Consider the following 19,624-nt stretch of genomic DNA (forward strand, 5'->3'; position numbering starts at 1 on the left):
GAGGGCTCTCCCCAGCCGTTCTGAAAATCCCCCTGCCACAGTACCCTCAAGGGGGCTTCCCGTGCCGTGTGGTCCCTCAAGTGCGTGGTCAGGAAGCACAGCCACAGGGGGTTCGTTTTTTAATCCATCCATGACCTAAAAAGATTTCCCGCCCCCTTTCTTGGAAGGAACACATGGATCCGACTGATGCCGAGTCCGACCCCTGGTCAGTATTGCCTGCTCATGCTGGCAGGGGCTCTCTAGGGTCTTCCATATCACCTCCCACCTGGTCTTTTCAACTGGAGATCAGGGAAAGCCCTGCAAGCCAGCATCCAACAGCATCCATCTGCCAGGCAGCTGAGGGACGACCACCTATAACTGAGCCAGGTGAGGCTGGACAGGATACTCGTGAAGCTGTCTAATTCTCTTTCCCAGCCAGCTTCGCTTGCACTCTTCACTTGATCCTAGGGATGCCAACCTCCAGATAGGAGATGGGGATCCCTCAGAGCAGGTCCCCTGGAGAAAACAGGGAGACTCTATGGCATTGTGCCCCACTGAGGTCCCGTCCTCAAAAGGGGGTTGTTGGCTTCCCCCCTCCTGTTTTAATGGACTCAGCCACAAGTAGGTGAAGCAGTTGCTTCCACTGCTCTCCCTCCTAAGTGAGACTGAATTCTCTCATGGTTTGTGTACCTGGGAGGGGGCAGAGCCTGCACACCTGGCTTAATCCGCCTCCTGTATCTCCTCTGCTGAGTCCTCCAAATGGCAAGCCCAGCCTGAGGCATCCAGCTGGTCTGGGCAAGAAACAGGATATGAGAGGAGTTTTGACTCATGAAGCCTTCTTCCCTGAAGCCCCTCTTGCCCTCTAAAGAACTGCTGGACTCAAATCTAACTGAATTGCCTACCTATGGACAAATTAAGAATATGCACATACATTTGATTATTTGGCATTCGCAGTCTGCTAATCAATCAAATATATTTCATTCATTTATACCCAACCCTTGACTTCAATGGGGACCCAACACAGATTACCTCATTCTGGTCTACTAAGACTCCTAGATCCTTTTTGCACATGCTACTGCCAAGAGAAGTCACCCCCATCCTATATTGGTGCATTTGGTTTTTCCTACCTAAATGCAGAACTTTACATTTATCTCTATTGAACTTCATTTTATTCAGTTTAGCCCACTTCTCGAGCCTATCAAGATCATCCTGTATTCTGTTGCTGTCTTCAGTTGTTTTTGCTACCTCTCCCAGTTTAGTATCATCTGCAGATTTAATAAGTATCTCCTCTAATCCCTCATCCAAATCATTTATAAATATGTTGAACAACACCAGCCCCAAGACAGACCCTTGGGGTCCTCCACTTGTCATTCTTTTCCAAGGGGATGCTGAACCATTGCCTGAAATTATATAGGTCATATTCAGCTAGATACGAAATTATATAGGTCATATTCAGCTAGATACGAAGTCCTAGAGGATCACTATAGGGTTCCCAACCTCCAGGTCGGGATTCCCTGGCATTATAGCTCTTCTCCAGCTGACAGGGATCAGTTCCCCTGGAGAAAATGGCAGCTTTGAAGAGTGGCTTCCATAGCATTATACTCCCCTGAGGTCCCTCCCTGCCCCAAATTCTGCCCACTCTCCACTCTATCCTCAAAGCATCCAGGTATTTCCCAGTCCTGAGTTGGCAACCCTAGGTGGTACTGGGAGGGGGCACTATCTTCTTAATGGCATGGGGTAATTTCCAGGGTGAACCCAGAAGTGACACTGAACCACTCTGATACAGCAGACATTGTCATAATTTCTACTGAATCCTAGAGTAGTGTAACTATCCCTAACAGGTTCATAGAGTTGGAAGTAATGCCCAACTCTAGTTGGAAGGGACCTCCGGTGTCATGTAGTCCAACTCCCTGCACAATGTGGGAAATTCACAACTACCTGCCCACCCACAGTGACCTCAATTCCATGCCCAGATGATGTCATCCCCCCCCCAAAAAAAACCCACAGAATTCCTGGCCAGTCTGGCTTGGAGGAAATGCACCTCCCAATCCCAAAGTGACAATCAGACTTGTTGTCTTGAGAGGTCTGCTGCCTACCTGGTGCACGCATCAAGGATGGGACAGAACGGCTGGACAGGCTCATCAAGCCCACAGATCATTACCCCTTCCTTCTCATCCATGTAGGAACAAATGATACTGCCCAGCAGAACATGGAACATATTAAGAAAGGCTTTGTGGATCTGGGGGAAAAGGTGAAGGACCTGGGAGCACAGGTTGTGTTTTCATTACTCCTTCCTGTAAGTGGCCGAGGCACAGGAAGAGAGAGGAAAATCATGCAAGTAGATGACTGGCTACGTCAGTGGTGTCGTGGGGAAAGGTTTGGATTTCTGGATCATGGTCAACGATGTCAGTATGAGGGGCTACTATCAGGAGACGGTGCGCACCTCACAAGGGACGGAAAAAGTAGTTTTGGGAGAGCCCTTGCACACCTGGTGAAGAGGGCTTTAAACTAGACACAAAGGGGGAGCGAGACGTAAATTCAGAACTTGGTGTGATGGCAAGATCCGAACATGAGAAGATCTCAAATCTACAGGGAATGTTACATAAGCAGGGAACGACTAGCTTACAAGAAAGTTCAAAAACCAAAACCATGAGACACAAAGGATGGACTACAATGTCTCTACACTAATGCACAGAGTATGGGAAACAAGCAGGAGGAACTATTTATTTATTTATTTATTTATTTATTTATTTATTTATTTATTTAGATTTATATACCGCCCTCCCCGAAGGCTCAGGGCGGTTTACATTAAAACTAGTCAACGATACATGAAACAGTCTTTGTTAAAACATACAGTAATTAATAACAGTGGTTGTAACCATATAACAGAATGTAACAGTATAACAATATAATAAAATAATATAACGATGGAACGGTGCAATACCACAACAGGTCCAGAGTGCTCTGGTGGAGTTCTGGGAGGAAGGGGGGGAGGGGGGGGAGGGGGAGGAGCGGGGGGGGGGGAGCGGGGGCCTTTCAGTCGCTGTTGGTTGTGCCTGGTCTCAACCAAATGCCTGGCGGAGGAGCTCCCTTTTGCAGGCCCTGCGGAACTGTTTAAGCTCCGTCAGTAGCCATAGTAGTAGTAGCCATAATAGAGGAAGGGGGCTATGACCTAATAGGAATAACAGAAACTTGGTGGGATAATGCTCACAATTGGAATACTAAAATTGAGGGCTACAGTCTATTCAGAAGGGACAGACAAGAAAAGAAGGGGGAGGTGTAGCAATATATGTTAAAAATCGTGAACAAATACCGGTACCTGAGCATGAAAGTTCAGTTGAGTATATTTGGGTAAATATAAAAGGAGTAGGAAATGAGAGTGGTATTATTGTGGGGGTCTGCTATAGACCACCAAGCCAGTCAGAAGATTTGAATGAGATACAGCTAGACCAAATTACACAATTCTCAAAAAAGGGGGAAATAGTGGTCATGGATGAGTTCAATTACCCAGATATCTGTTGGAAGACCAACTCTGCTAAAAATGCAAACTCCATTAAATTCTTAACTTGTCTTGCCGAGAGCTTCATTACCCAGAAAGTAGAGAGGGGCACCAGGGGCTCTGCTATTTTAGACTTGATTTTCATCAATAGGGAAGAACTGGTGGATGAGGTGGAAGGAGTGGGCACACTTGGTAGCAGTGACCATGTGCTTTTGGAATTTTCAATTATGGGAAAGAAAACCTTTACGTAGTCATACGTGTAGATACATTTATTTTGGTCAATGACCAGTACAAAATACAAAACAGTAAAACACTATATAAGATTGATTAAAAGTTCCAAAATACTTAATGTATTCAATAAATCGATCCTATCCCTTATACATATTTAGCCAGGCATTTCTACAATAATTGTAGGGAGAGTGTTTACAGAGGCTAGATAGCCATCTGATGGAGAGGCTGATTCTGTGAAGGCAAAGGGGTGGCAGGTTACAGTAGATGAGCGATAGGGTTGTGAGTGTCCTGCTTAGTGCAGGAGGTTGGACTAGATGACACATGAGCTCCCTTCCAACTCTATTATTCTATGGTTCTATGATTCTATTTCCCTGGGCGTGCAAGAAAGGGCCACAAGAGCCAATCACGGATGCAATCCCTGCCCACCCATTTATAATCTGCCTAAGTTCACAGAATCAGCATGTTTATGAGGTGGTTATCTAGCCTCTGCTTAAAAACATCCAAAGAAGGAGAACCCACCACCTCCCGAGGAAGCCTGTTCCACTGAGGAACCACTCTAATGTCAGGAACTTCATCTGGATGTTTAGCCAAAAATATTTTTTGAATTAATTTAAACACATTGACTCTGGTCCTACCCTTTGGGGGCAACATAAAACAACTGTGCTCCATCCTATGTGACAGCCCTTTGAGTACTTGAAGATGGCTATCACATCAGCTCTTAGTCATCTTCTCTCCACGCTAAACAGACCAAGCTCCCTCAACCTTTCCTCATACGTGTTGGTCTCCAAGCCCCTCCCTTTGTCTACATCCCTCTTCAATTGTGGTGCCCCAAACTGAACACAGTACTTCAAGGGAGGCCTAGCCAGAGCAGAGTAAAGTGGTACCATCACCTCCCGTGATCTGGACACTATCCTTCTCTTGATACAGCCCAAATCCCAATTGTATCTTTAGTCATTGAATCCCACTGCTGACTCATGCTCAGTGTACGGTTCACCCCAGAAAGGATGTCAGGAGGTGTCCTCCATGTCCACATCCCCACCATCACTGGCTGGCTTGCCTGACAACAGCCAACAACAGTGCTTTGGAAGCCCTGAGGAAGAAGATGCTACTCCACAGGGAGCTCAGCTGTCCCCCAGCCAACCACAGTGTAGGGCAGGGGTAGTCAAACTGAGGCCCTCCAGATGTCCATGGACTACAATTCCCAGGAGCCCCTGCCATCATTCGCTGGCAGGGGCTCCTGGGAATTGTAGTCCATGGACATCTGGAGGGCTGCAGTTTGACTACCCCTGGTGTAGGGAGATGGCCGCATTCCTTTCTGGAACCACCTCACTACCCGCCAGGCCCAAGTCAAACTCCTGGACAACGAAATACACAGAACTCAACCTGCAGGGAACAGACGCACTGACGTGACACGTTGGCCTGAGGAGTCTTGCCAGATCTTGGAAGCTGAACAGGGTCAGCCTTGCTTAGTCCTGGATGGAAGACTGCAGAGGGAGCCTAGGGCTGGCCGTGGCAACCCACCTCTGAACATCTCTTGCCCTGAAGACTCTTAAGTTGACAGGACTTTCCACCCACAGCATTAAATATTAGCTGGACTTTGAGGCAATCCTGGAGTGCTCAATTGTTTGGGGTGGCCCACTTCCCCCTCCCGCAAACCTGGTACCTTCCACAGGCTCTCATACGCACTCAGTGGGGTTTACTTGCTAGAAGCAGAACCCTTTTCCTGCTCAGAGCTGGGCCTATTCAAAAGCAACAGATTCATTATCAGCAAGTGTGCCTGCAAAGTTTTCTTATCTCTTTGTCCAGATTTCTTTAATGCACTTTTGTTCCAGCCCAAGCATCCAAAAAGCTGTCATCATTTGTGATGTAGAAACACTGAAGGAAATAACAATAAAAAAAACACACACAAAGGAAAAAAAATCCAAGTTTCAACTGTCCCAATAAGAGAAAAGCTCAAAACTATTTTAACAATATGCATAAGATTACAAAGGCAGTTCTGTAACCATCTTTCACTTCACAAAGGGCTATCTTTCCAAACTAATCCTCAATGCAAGCCAAGAGACATTCTTTCATAAAAGCCGCTGCCCATGCTCTGATGGGAACAAATTCCGCGTCTCCCACGAGTAATAGACTACAGCAATTCATTTTGCTCAACTGCAAGCCATCAATCAATCAAAGCCAGGCTAGGGGGCAACAAAAGGGAGAGCCAAGCCCAGGAGACTCAACAGGACCCCCCCCCTCCAATTCAGTGACAGTATTGATTCACATCAAAAATGAACCCTCCCTTTAAACCGATATAGAAGTATTATTCAGGATGGATGGTCTGGGGGGTTTTGTGCATAAGAAAAATATAAATGTTCGATGAGACTTTAGCTACTTTTGCAAACACATAATAAAAACATTTTGGAATTAATTGATTTTTTCAAAAATCAAGAGGATTTTTGCAACTCGGTAAGCTTGTTTTATTATTATTATTATTATTATTACTAATTTTATTATTGTGTCCTTATTCAACCTACCTTTATGCTCAGATAACTATCACCTCTTGCCTTTGGAGCGGCGACTTGGTGATGCATAGCGACACGTCCGCCAAATTCAGTACAAAGAAAAGTAGCCCATAAAATCAGCCTTGTGAAGACAACGCAGACTGTAACTCCACTCCATGCCTTTCTGATCACTTCACTTGACGTCTCTGCCGGATCCCCTTCGCCCTCTTTGGCATGTGGATTTTACACACTCCTTAAATGTTCTCAGGACGCTTTCTGCACTGCCAGTTGCATACTTGCTGGACCGTGAGAACAGACTAAAGAGTCTGCCTCCAAACCTCCCCGACGGCTCGCTCGTTGCTTCATTATGCATACTGATGTAACTTCCTCCAGCCCAGAGAGAGAGAGAGAGAGAGAGAGAGAGAGAGAGAGCCCACCTCGAACAAAACAACAATGCTTATCCGAGTGCCCTGCGGGGAGCTGACAGATCAACACATGTCCCATTTCATACACCAAAGTGGAAATGCCACCGCAAGACAAGCTCTGCAGATTCTCAGTAAGAAACTAAGATATTGTAAAGAAAAGTGAAGTGCAAAGAGAATCCTTTTTTTAATGCTCCAAAGGCAGTATCCAGTTCTAGTCCGATGAATCTATTTTAAACTAAACACACATCTTAATCACACACCTGCGGGCTGATTCTGCTATCACACACACACACACACACACACAGCCTGGGGATAATCTCTTCTGCGGGTAGAACATGCCTCACTTCATATGGGTGTAAATATTTAAGAGAGGCTTGCCCTGGGTCTCTGAGTCAGGAAACACACAAGGCAGCACATATGTGGCTGCATTGAAGGTCAAAAGTACATCTTTCAGTCGTCCTGGTCTCCTTAACCCCCCCCCTTCTTTTTTCCCACCATTCTCCATAGCAGAAACAGAACTTCCACTGGCCATGCCGTTTGTCTGTCCTCTCCTTAGGGCCCAACTGCTTCCAATCTCAGGTGTGCCACTCCATGCAGGAGCTGAGGCAGCCTTGTCAACAAAGGGTGCTGGACCTTGGACTCCATCTCCATCACGCATGCTGCCTTGGCTCTACAGGCGGCCTGCACGCTTCCTCACTTGGCCAGCGCCTGATATTTCAGAGTCCTTTGAAGGGTGTGAGACTTTATCATCACTGTTTGGCTTTGATTTTGGACACTATACGCTGCTTCAGGTTCTACTTTGCTGCAAACCTGTGGCACTCAACATGTCCAATGTTATCTGTGAATCTATCTGCAACAAACAGCTACTGACCAAGCCCCCCACCCCCAGGAAGATCCTAGTTATTCTCCCCACCAGGCTGAACTTGGGGGGAAGTCGGGTAAATACCTTTAGAATTGTGACTACCACCTAAGCTTATATGTTATATGTGACGTTGTTTGACGTAAATTGGGGTTTTTATGGGGATTGTATTGTGTTTTAACTGTTTATGTTGTAAACCGCCCTGAGACCTATTTGGAGAAGGGCGGTCTAAAAATTAAATAATAATAATAATAATAATAATAATAATAATAATAATAATAATAATAATAATAGTTATTATGAGGAGGCGGGTTTTAACCTTAACTTATTTGATTAATGTTTTACTGTATACTGCAACCCGCCTTGAGCTGACTAGGGAAGTTGGATATAAGAGTAAAATTATTATTATTATTATTATTATTATTATTATTAAAAGATAAGAACTATTGCATGCAGCCTCTCTGATTTCTGGATCCCATGTGCATAGAGGTCGTAGGCTGAGTCGGACCTTGGTCTGTTGAGGTGAGTGTTGTCTGCTCTGACAGGCAGGGCTCTCCAGGGTCTCAGGCCAAAGTTTTTCACTTGCTTTAAGGCCCTTTTAAATGGAGAGGCCAGGAACCTAATAAATATTTGAAATAAGCAAACTGTGGATCTTCTGTATGCCAAGTTTCTGTTCCACCCTCCAGCCACAGCCTGTCCCTCCACTAGAGCAGAGCAAGGTAGGGTGAGACAGGATGACATGCCCTGAAAAAGCTTTGCAGGTTAATCAGGATGAGGTGACAGGCTGGAGACAGAATACATACAATAGACAGCCCATTTCCCTTTAGGAATAGGCTGAAGTCCCAAAGTCTTGTTGAAGATGGATTTGGAAATGTTGCTATCTTCCTGTGTTTTGTCCTTGGAGACCTGTCCAGCCAGGAGAGCAGATTCACAGAGCAGGGCCTTCTCAACCGCGGCACCTGTCTTGCGGGGCTCTCCTCCCACGCAGGCCCACAGTTTCAGGGTGGCAGGGCAGGCCCTCTCAACTGACATTGGGCTGTAAAACTGCTTTGACAATCTGTCTGCAGCAACTGCTGGTTTTCAAGCATAGCTTAGCTAGTTTCACTGCAGGTATTAAAGGTAAAGGTAAAGGTAAAGGTAAAGGTAAAGGTAAAGGTAAAGGTAAAGGTATCCCCTGTGCAAGCACCGAGTCATGTCTGACCCTTGGGGTGACGCCCTCCAGCGTTTTCATGGCAGACTCAATACAGGGTGGTTTGCCAGTGCCTTCCCCAGTCATGACCGTTTACCCCCCAGCAAGCTGGGTACTCATTTTACCGACCTCGGAAGGATGGAAGGCTGAGTCAACCTTGAGCCGGCTGCTGGGATTGAACTCCCAGCCTCATGGGCAAAGCTTTCAGACGGCTGCCTTACCACTCTGCGCCACAAGAGGCTCTTACTGCAAGTATTAAGTCAGGCAAATGTTTGGAAAGGTACCTATAAGCAATATATTAAAAAGTGGCAAGTGGGACTAGTTGATCTTGCTGTGCTGTTTTCTTGGCTGCAGTCCTGTTGTGATCAGGCACTTTGCTGCTGAAGTTCACACCAGTGGTGCTGCTTAATGGCCAGGATGCTACCGGAACCGCATGCATGGGCTTTCCAACTCCCGCTCGCTTCCCTTTTGCAGCCATTTCTTTGTGCCGTGGATCTGCATGAACCACAGTCACATCTGCGCACAGTGCAATGAAAGAAATGAGCCTCTTGTGAAGCAGCACAAGAAAAACACTGAGAACTCTGTGGGGAGCAAAACCTGGCTGCATACTGGGCAGCTTCCTGCAGACCAAGATGGGGACCACTCCTATTCCACCAGCACGAATCACCATCCAGGGCAGCCAACAGGCAAGAGTTGGTGGATGGGGTGAAGGAGGTGGGGACCCTAGGGGGAAGTGACCATGTCCTCATAGAATTCCTTTTGAGATGGGGAGCCAAGGAAGCTTGTAGCCAGACGCGGATGTTGGACTTTCGTAGGGCAAACTTTAATGAACTCAGAGACATAATGAGTGTCATACCATGGACGAGAATGCTGGAAGGGAAGGGAGCATGTGAAGGGTGGGCGCTACTCAAACAAGAGTTATTGCATGCTCAATCAATGACTATCCCAGAAAGACGAAAACACTGCAGGAGCTCTAAGAAGCCTATTTGGATGAACAGAGAACTTCAAGAGGAACTAAGAAAGAAAAGGAAAATGTTCAGGAAATGGAGGGAAGGACAGAGCTCTAAAGAAGAGTACCTACAGGTTACTAGGCACTGTAGATCAATCATCAGAAAGGCCAAAGCTGAGAGTGAGCTAAGATTGGCCAGGGAAGCCCATTGTAACAAGAAAAGATTTTTCAGTTATGTGAGGAGCAAACATAAAGTAAAGGAGGCAATAGGCCCACTGTTGGGTGCGGATGGACAAACTCTAACGGAGGATACAGAGAAAGCAGAAAGGCTCAGCGCCTATTTTACATCTGTTTTTTCCCACAGGTCAAAGGCACATCGAGAGATGGCAGTAGCCAAGGGATAGTGTCTGGGTGGCAAGTTGACATGGACAGAGAGGTTGTCGAGAGGCATTTAGCTGCACTGGATGAGTTCAAATCCCCTGGGCCGGATGAAATGCACCCAAGAGTGCTCAAAGAACATTCCAGAGAACTTCCAGAACCCTTGTCCATCATCTTCCGGACCTCTTTAAGGACTGGAGATGTCCCGGAGGACTGGAAGAGAGCAAACGGTATTCCAATCTTCAAAAAAGTGAGGAAGGATGACCCAGTGAGTCTGACCTCTGTTGTGGGGAAGATAATGGAGCAGATATTAAAGGGAGCAATCTGCAAACATCTGGAGGACAATTTGGTGATCCAAGGAAGTCAGCATGGATTGGTCTCCAACAGGTCCTATCAGACCAACCTGGTTTCCTTTTTTGACCAAGTAACAGGTTTGCTGGATCGTGGAAATTCGGTTGATGTCGTTTACTTGGATTTTAGTAAAGCTTTTGATATGGTTCTCAATGATATTCTGATGGATAAATTGAAGGACTGCTATCTGGATGTTCAGATAGTTAGGTGGATAGGTAATTGGTTACAGAACCACACTCAAAGAGTTGTTGTCAATGGTGTTTCATCAGACTGGAGGGAGGTGAGTAGCGGGGTACTTCAGGGCTCGGTGCTCGGCCCGGTACTTTTTAACATATTTATTAATGATCTAGATGAGGGGGTGGAAGGACGTTTGCAGATGACACCAAATTGGGAGGACTGGCAAATACTCCATAAGATAGAGTTCAACGAGATGAACACAATGGAAAAATGGGCAAATGAGAACAAGATGCAATTTAATAAAGATAAGTGTAAAGTTCTGTATCTGGGTCAGAAAAATGAAAAGCATGCCTACTGGATGGGGGATATGCTTCTAGGTAACACTGTGTGAACGAGACCTTGGGGTACAACGATATAGGCTAGATATCAGGAAAAAAATTTTTCACAGAGTAGTTCATCAGTGCAATAGGCTGCCTAAGGAGGTGGTGAGCTCCCCCTCACTGGCAGTCTTCAAGCAAAGGTTGGATACACACTTTTCTTGGATGCTTTAGGATGCTTTGGGCTGATCCTGTGTTGAGCAGGGGGTTGGACTAGATGGCCTGTGTGTCCCCTTCCAACTCTATGATTCTATAACATAGGGGTTAAAGTGTAAAGCACCAGTTTGGTGTCCAGAACAAAGTTTGAGTCCAGTGGCAACTTTAAGACCAAAAAAGTTTTAGTCAAGGTATAAGCTTTTGGGAGCACACAATGAAATGGGAATTTTCCAGTCCACACACACATAAGCAGAGTGTGAATAATAAATCACTAAACAGTTACAAGCCCCTTGATTGTTTTATATCCTGTAATCCACACTCAGTCTCAGTGAGAAAGGTGGGCTATAAACTGTACACACATTGTCCCTAATACAAGTCTCAGAAATATGCAGGGAACTTTCCAATTTATCATCAAAGACTTCTGCATAACTCTGATGCTCCTGGGGACATGTTTCCGTGCACCTTCTAGCTGGAAGAACACTTATTAGGGCCGCTGACTTTGTTCCCACTGACAATGCAGGGGCTACATCAAAAGGCTGAGGTCCCCGTAATCCTCCTTGCTAAGATTTTATGCTGCAAATGAACCTTCACTGGCATCAACAGCGGACAACCCCGAGCTAACCTTCAGTTCACAGGTCACCTGGCATGCATGGGCTTAGAACGGGCCCAGGGTTCAGGGAACGCTGCCTCCCGGTCATTTCTTTCACAACGGACGGCACAGCTGGAATGAAAAGGCTTACGTTTGGAATTCTCTTTCTTGCCCCTTTATATAGAAAGAGAGAGACTTCACCACTATAACTCCGCCATTGCAAAAAACACTGATTCAAACTGGAGGCATTTAAAAAAAAATTATAACAGGCATAATAAGTAATTATTAAAGTGATTAATAAAAGGATCCTTCTGGAATGCAGGCACATAGGTCCTCATGGGCATCCGCTGGAAAGCACACAAGCAACCTGTGCTCTCCCAACTGCTCTGGCCCCAGATCGAAGGCCGGATCAAATTCCAGGTGTTAATTATTACCTTTAAACCACTAAATGGTCTGGGACCCTCATAGGTACAGGACTACCAAAAGAAATTAAGATACAGAAAGCAAAACCCGCTCAAGATCCCCATCCCCAAAGATACCAAAGTGGGGTAGGGTCTTCTCAGCCTGAGCCCCTGCTTAGGGTTGCGCCCTCTGGTGCACTTTGGCCGCTTGGGCAGGCCTGGCAGGTTGGCAAGATTTGGGTCTTGGGGGACCTCGGAGAGTTCTGTAGGGCCGGTCCCACCAGGCCTATAATGGAGGCTAAGAAGAAATCCTGGCTTCCCAGTTCAGAACACCAGCCAAATTATATCTGAACCTGGATATTTGATCTAGATCAACCTTCCCACTTCAAAGACAGAAGTGGTGGCGAGAACTATATCAAGGGCTCCATTATGTTTTAATATAAAGTATTAGAATATTGTTGTTACCAACCCTGAACCCAAGGAAAAGGGAGGGCTCTAAATAAATATTTATCATTATTACTAGGGGCAAGGCCTGTTGCATCCAGGAATGCAGTGAGTGCTAGGACGTAGGCCTAGGGGTTGGCAGCCCTCCCCTGCCCCATCTGTGCCGACACGCATGGGCCTCTCCGAGGGCTGCCATGTACCTCGGGGGCTCTGAAAACGCCACGCACTGCTGCACTACCAGTCTAATATCAGCCCCCCATGGTATTCTGTGAGGACCCGTGCAGCAGCATTTCGGACCAGTTGTAATATCCGGGTTAGGGTCAAGAGCAGGCCTGTATAGAGTGAGTTACAGTAGTCTAGTCATGTCAACTTCCCTGAGCCTCCAGGGAGAATGATATATAAATGTAGTAAATAAAAATAAAATCCATTTTATCAGCCTTTGTTGTCCTCCTGTGAGACTTGAAAGCATGCCACAGAGTTGCCTGGGTTCTGAGTGGTTTCTCTTACCTTTGATCAGCCTGCCTACCAGCAAACAAAGGCAGTACCAGATGCTCACCTGTCCCCTTTATTGGCAGCTGGGGAGGGCCTTGTTGACTAACTGTGGAATCACCTCAGGAACAGACCCTGCCCTCAGGCACAGGAAAGCAGCCACCTGCGTCCTCATGGTGACATTCTGACAGCCCACATTCCAGTTTTTAAAAAATAAAGTGCAACCGACACCTGTTTTAAAATCCAAAAATATGTACTGTGGTTTTTCTAGTGTTTGACATGGCTTGCTCAGCAGAAGGATATGTCTGAGCTGTAGGAGAATGGGGATTCTCAGCATAGCCGGTTCTAGAAAATCTTTCTAGTACTGATCCCCAAGACAACGGAAATCCACAATCCATGTGTTCACAGAATAAAGAAACATTCACTGCGCTGCCCCCAAGAGACACACTGGATAGTTCTCCCATTAAAAGCCACTTGACAATGTGATTAGGCATCCTTTGATCTTTTATCCTATTATGATCTTTCACTAAACCACTTAGAAAAACTGAAAAGAGAGATACACAAAAGTTTGGGATTTGTCAGAGTTCACTCTCTGAGTTCAACTTTTTAAATGTGATTGCAGAACCCTACAGCAGTCCTCCCCCCCAAAAAAGGAGCAGTTCTCAAAAAATATTCAGCCAAATGATTACCCAGGGCAGAGGGGGGTTGTTCAGAGAGGGAGTAGTTCGGAGGGCTGGTTTTCTCGGCATATAGAGTTTTAATGGGGATTTGAGCTTTGGCTGCAGGTATGGGACTGGCAGGTTACAAATACAATAAATAAATAAGTGATAAATAAACTTTGGGGATCCCTGCTCTAGAACTTTCCATATTTGTTTTGGAGAGCCAGCCATGGATCCCATATGGGGGACTGCACAGAGACTGCAAAAGAATTTTCTCTTATTGTTAATGTAATTTCAAACATGTTACTCTGCAGGATACCGCCTGTTCTACCGCACGGAGCTACAAATTTGGTGAAGCAGCACAGAATTATTTTAACATGATTTCTAGGAAGAAGCCTTTGCTAAAGTTTCCCTTTTCACTTATTGTCTTGTTTGCTGTCTGCAGCTGGTGAAGACTCCGCAGGGTCCAGTCCTGCTTTTACCTGCATTCTAATAAGATACTGAACTGTTGTGGTGCAAGGCACAGTGGATTTCACCATTCTATTCAGTGCAATTTAGAAAACACAATTTACAAAAACTTTTAAGACTCTTTCAAATTGATGCTTCAGGTTAGAATAGGGTTGCTAGTCTGCAGGTGGAGCCTGAACATCTCCCAGAATTGGAGCAGATCTCCACACAGCACAAATCAGCTCCCCAGGAGAAAGTGGCTGCTTTGGAGGCATTGTAGCCCACTGAGGTCCTGCCACCCTTCCACAACCCCTCCCTCCCCAGACTCCACCCCGCCCCCAAACTCCAAGTATTTTCCAATCCCATGTTGGCACCTCTAAGCTAGAAAGAAATCCAGAAAGAAAGAGGAATGGCTTGTATTACCATCTAGACAGAACCTCACAGCACTGTAAAAATTTGAAAAGTTTTTTTGAGTATTCAAAAACAATGGCAAAACCCCCAGACCTGTAGCTAAGGGAGTCTGTTTCTGCGGGACGATTCATCTATTATTTGCCCCTCTTCCAAACATCATTGGTCTGGCAGTGAGAAATACCAGCCCTGCCTCTTCAGAGCACAGGGCAGGGAACATCAAAGACCAGCATCCTGTGAGTCGGCCCCAAAACCTGGCTGCCGTGCAGAAAAGAGGAAAGAAGCTTGACTACAGCAACTAAGGCTCAGTCAGCTGCTCAGACAGCCATGACTGGGTTTCTCTGTGGTCGGCCTTTTCAGAGTACCTTTATTGGCATAAAATTGCAAAGCATAAACATTTCAAACAGTTCTAGATGTAAAATCCATCGTAAAAAGATTTTCATTTAATATTGCCAGCAAAAACTTTGCTACTTTTATAATAGTTGCTGAGTCCCTCAAATTTAGTATCATTTTAATTAAATGTTTCTCATTAACATGGCTCAATTTCAATTTCTTCAGATAATTAGCTAATGGGTGACGATATACTTCAAATTTAGGACTCACCAGATGTATATGGTACATCGTGTCAGGAACACTACATCCATGTAAACAGTATCTCTCCTGAGGAGGGATCTTCAAAAATCTACCTCGGGTGACATTTGAGGGAAATATATTTAAGCGAGCTACTAGAAATGCTCTTCTTAACTGGTGTGTCTCCAAAATTTGGAGATACGTAGGCATGGACAGAAGCGGGGAGAATATACACTGTTGTTAGAGGAGCCCAGAATCTGGGTATCCTGATCTTCTAGTCTCTGTGACATTAGTTTTAGTATTGTCCTTTCGTCTTGCATGCTATGGGTTGAGATGTCCAGACCCAAAATTTGAAGTTTCTTTGACATTTTGCTTAGCCAGTTGAAAGACTAGGGGTCACTCAATAGGTTAATTAACAAACTACCCGTTTGAGCATGGAAATGAATTTTTAACTAGTATTTAAAGGACTGAAACCAAGCATGGGCTTCTAGACTCTGTTGGCCAAGTTCTGCGACAAGTGTATGATTTGCCACACAGTTTGGGACTCCTAGTAGATTTCTGAAAAAGAAAGATTGGATGTTCTCTAATTTATTATTAAACGCATCCATCCATATTGGAATGCCATAAAGAATCTGAGGAATTATTTTGAAATTGTAGATTTTAATGGCTGCTTGAAGGTTTTTGTTGCCTTTTTGATGATAAAACTTGGCTAAAAGGGACAACTGGCCTTTTGCAGATTTGATTGTTTTTTCTCTATGGTTGACCCAACTGTTATTATAAGTAAAGTTTATGCCTAAATACTTGTAGTGATTGAGCTGTTCTATATGCTTACCATTTATTATCCAGAGAAACTTATATCGGGTCTTTGCGAATACCATGATCTTCGTTTTTTCAAAGTTTATTTTTAGTTGATTGTCACTACAGTAATCTCTGAATGACCGGAGATAACGTATAAGGCCAACTTGAGTTCTAGATAAGATAACTGTGTCATCTGCATATAAAAGAAGTGGCGTGGGTCTTTTGCCAAGAATGGGGGGATGACCATTAACTTTGTCAAAATAAAAGGGTAAGTCACTTAAGAAAAGGTTAAATAAGGGGCAAGGATACACCCTTGTTTCACTCCTATGTTTATTTGGATTTTTGGTGTTAAATTTCCTTCAGCAGAATATTTGACTTGGCAGTGGTTGATACGATGGAGCTGTTTTAATAGAAATAGTAGATGCTGCTCTATGTCTAGATTGTCTAATTTTATCCAGAGTTTCTCTCTGGAAACTGAATCAAATGCTGCTTTTAGATCAATAAAGGCTACAAATAATTTGCCCCTGTTAGGTTTGGTGTATTTCTGACTTACAAAAGCTAAAACAGTACAATGATCTAAGGTAGTGTATCCCTTCCTAAACCCTATTTGCTCTGGCCCTATGATGTAATTGTTGGATGTCCAGTTTATAAGTTTAGTAGCCAGATATTTTGCAAAGAGCTTACCTACAGCTGACAATAAACTGATGGGGCAGTAGTTACTCGGAAGGTCAATTTTTCCTTTTTTATATATTGGGATTATGATAGAATTTAACCATGAATCTGGGATTAGTCCTGTTTGGTTGATTTTTGTAAACAGATGTGCTAGAGGCACAGCCTCTGTTGTCGCCCTTGTGCCTCAACTGGGGCTGCTTCAAGGTAGTTTGTCCTGCTCATCTCTTCCTGAGCTGGCACTGCCACTTGTCTACTGCCTCCTATCCTGCAAGCAGACAAAAGTAAGAGGAGCCCCTGCAAATTGTTCGACAGACTGCCCTCCTCAATGTACAGTTGTCTGGCTTGAGTACCACCCCTGGCTTTGATCAGCATACTTGCTCAAACTTTACTTGGCACAAACAGAGGTAAAATGAAACAGATGGCCATGAGGATTCATGCCTGCCCTCTGATGTCCTGTTCCAAGGCCCCAGCTTTGCTTCCAAACTTTGCTCATCCCTCTTTCTCCTGCCAGCCCTCCAGTCTTCTCCCCTACACAGCTCCAGGGGCCTGTGCTGATCAGGGATGCAACAACTACAATTTTCTGAGACTGCGAGTTGTCTGCTGCACCCTGCAATATGCAAGAGCTAGACACAGTAATGATGCTTACAGAAAGCTTGACCTCTCCTGGGCCCGCAGTGCCCTTAGAATCATAGAGTTGGAAGGGGCCATACAGGCCATCTAGTCCAACCCCCTGCTCAACGCAGGATTAGCCCTAAGCATCCTAAAGCATCCTAATATCCTTCAGGATATTACAACAGCTTGTTCTTTGATCATCAATTCATTGCAGTGCTTGCTATTAATTAATTTATTTACTTGGTCAATTTGTCCCCTGGCAGCAAAATAACTGAAACTCCACAGACCCTGATGCTCCTCGGGGAGGTGTCAATAGGGATTAGCCTGCTGGTCTGGCTATGCCGTGGAGGGCTCCACAGATCTTCTCTGCACCAGCCTCAGCCAAATGACGGGAGAGCTCCGTGTTGCAGGCCCTGCGAGGTCATCCTGCCGTGATCTCAAGGACAATCCAGATTAAGACCTGCACATCGTTACGCCAACCACGAAAGAACTCTCAGCCCTCTTCAGCAGACGTGCTTTGCTTCCGCCCTCCCACCCTCCATTCTACACTTTCGTGTACAGTTTGCACATCAATTAATTAAAAGCGGGAGGATGGGCCAGAATGCCACTGGAGTCAGGATGGGAGCAATCGGCTTAAATCGTTCACACTTAAGAGTAAACTATTAATATGTTACTTTAAAAAAATCGCTTGGGAAGCATTAGACACAGTGAGATTCAAATCCTAACAGGGGAAATCACCTTCCCAGAGTTGACCTAAAGAGTGATAAAAAGAATAATGATCAGGAGTACATATATTTTAGAGGGGCCGTTTGCATGCTTAGCTAAACAGCATCAGGTAACAGAAAAGATGAACTGCTCTCCTCTTCCTCACTGCTGCTTAGAGGAGAGTCTGTGGTTCAGTGGAGGAGCCTCTGCTTGGTATGCAGAAGGTCCTAGGTTCAATCCCCGGCATCTCCCGTTAAAATTCTCAGTTGGCAGGTGATATGAAAGACCTCTGCCTTGAGATTTGGGAGATCCACTCCCCTGTGTATCTGGGGGTGTGTATGTGAGTTGGTTTTTTAACACCATAGAGTAGTAAGAGGAGAATTCAGTTGGCAGCCAGCAAAACCAGAAGCAGGATGAGAGCACAATAAATAAGCAGCAACATTTTCAATGTATTACAGAAGAAACCTGTTTTGTTGAGGAAGCCTGCCTGCTGCATGACTCTGCATCAAAGGCTTCAGAAGAAAGAGGGGCTTGCTTTTTCTTTTAAAGTAGCAGCAGGTCTTTTTATTTCCTTTTCTTCCTTTCCTAACCCTATCAGCCATGGGTCTTAGGCTTCTCTCACAAGCTGAAAGGGAGTGCCAGGTGGTGAAAGAACAGCCAGCACTAGATCTCTAACGATGTCAGAAATTAAGCCTTGACCTTTCCCAATAACCAAATGGTTTCTGCTCACCTGGTAACCACACAAAACGCATTCATAGACTAATCCCTCTTGCAACTTCCTGCCCATAAAAAGCCACCTGTGCTGTTTTTCCCTTTCACCTGGCTAAATCAAGTATGCGACCGAGACATATGAAGAAAGGAGGGGGAGCTTGGTCTGTTTAGCCTGGAGAGGAGACGACTGAGAGGGGATCTGATAACCATCTTCAAGTATTTAAAAGGGTGCCATGTAGAGGATGGAGCAGAGTTGTTCTCTCTTTCCCCCAGAGAGACAAACCAGAACCAATGAGATTAAATTAATGCAAAAGAAATTCCATCTAAACATCTGGAAGAACTTCCTGACAGTTAGAGCGGTTTCTCAGTGGAACAGGCTTCCTCGGGAGGTGGTGGGTTCTCCATCTTTGGAAATTTTTAAACAGAGGCTAGATAGCCATCTGAATGAGAGGCTGATTCTGTGAAGGCTCAAGGGGGTGGCAGGTGACAGTGGATGAGTGATAGGGATGTGAGTGTCCTGCATAGTGCAGGGGGTTGTACTAGATGACTCATGAGGTCTCATCCAACTCTATGATTCTAGGATTCTAGGATTTGGTAAAAACTTGGAAAGAAAAGAATGGTAGTGCTTAGTCGTACTTCTTGTGATCAAGGGAAGAGCTGGATATTAACTAGAAATAAATGAATAAATAAAAAACAAACAAATAAATAGAAAACCAGGTGGGGTAGTGGTTAAAGAGTGTCAGGATAGTATCTGGAAGTTTCAAATCCCTGCTTGTGCTATAGAATCTCACTGGACGACTGCGGGCCCATCCCGCCCACTCCGCCTGACCTACCTCAAAAGGTTATTTTGAGGATAGAGGAGAGCAGAATGAGGTAATCTGTGTTGGGTCCCCATTGAAGACAAGGGTTGAGTATAAATGAATGAAACATATTTGATTGATTAGCAGACTGCGAATGCCAAATAATCAAATGTATGTGCATATAGTTAAAACACCCGGAAGAAGTTCCGGAGAGTTAGAGCGGTTTCTCAGTGGAACAGGCTTCCTCGGGAGGTGGTGGGTTC

At 45.1% G+C, this 19,624-nt stretch overlaps 1 protein-coding gene across 3 annotated transcripts in view; it reads right to left on the reverse strand.

Moving 5' to 3' along the window:
- PLEKHG4B (pleckstrin homology and RhoGEF domain containing G4B) overlaps positions 1-19,624 on the reverse strand; it is a 111,226-nt gene that overhangs the window by 79,918 nt on the left and 11,684 nt on the right. Inside the window, exon 1 of one of the 3 annotated variants that reach the window (XM_077304768.1) lies at positions 6,229-6,615. The exons of 1 other annotated variant lie outside the window; for it this stretch is intronic. In XM_077304768.1, the coding sequence (XP_077160883.1) occupies positions 6,229-6,285 (57 nt within the window). In that variant the 5' untranslated portion in view covers positions 6,286-6,615. Of the gene's footprint in view, positions 1-6,228; positions 6,616-19,624 lie in introns of those variants that run through there. One more of the 3 variants, XM_077304767.1, reaches the window with a different exon arrangement.

The sequence above is a fragment of the Paroedura picta genome, chromosome 11, assembly GCF_049243985.1.
Source record: "Paroedura picta isolate Pp20150507F chromosome 11, Ppicta_v3.0, whole genome shotgun sequence".
Classification (NCBI taxonomy): Eukaryota; Metazoa; Chordata; class Lepidosauria; order Squamata; family Gekkonidae; genus Paroedura; species Paroedura picta.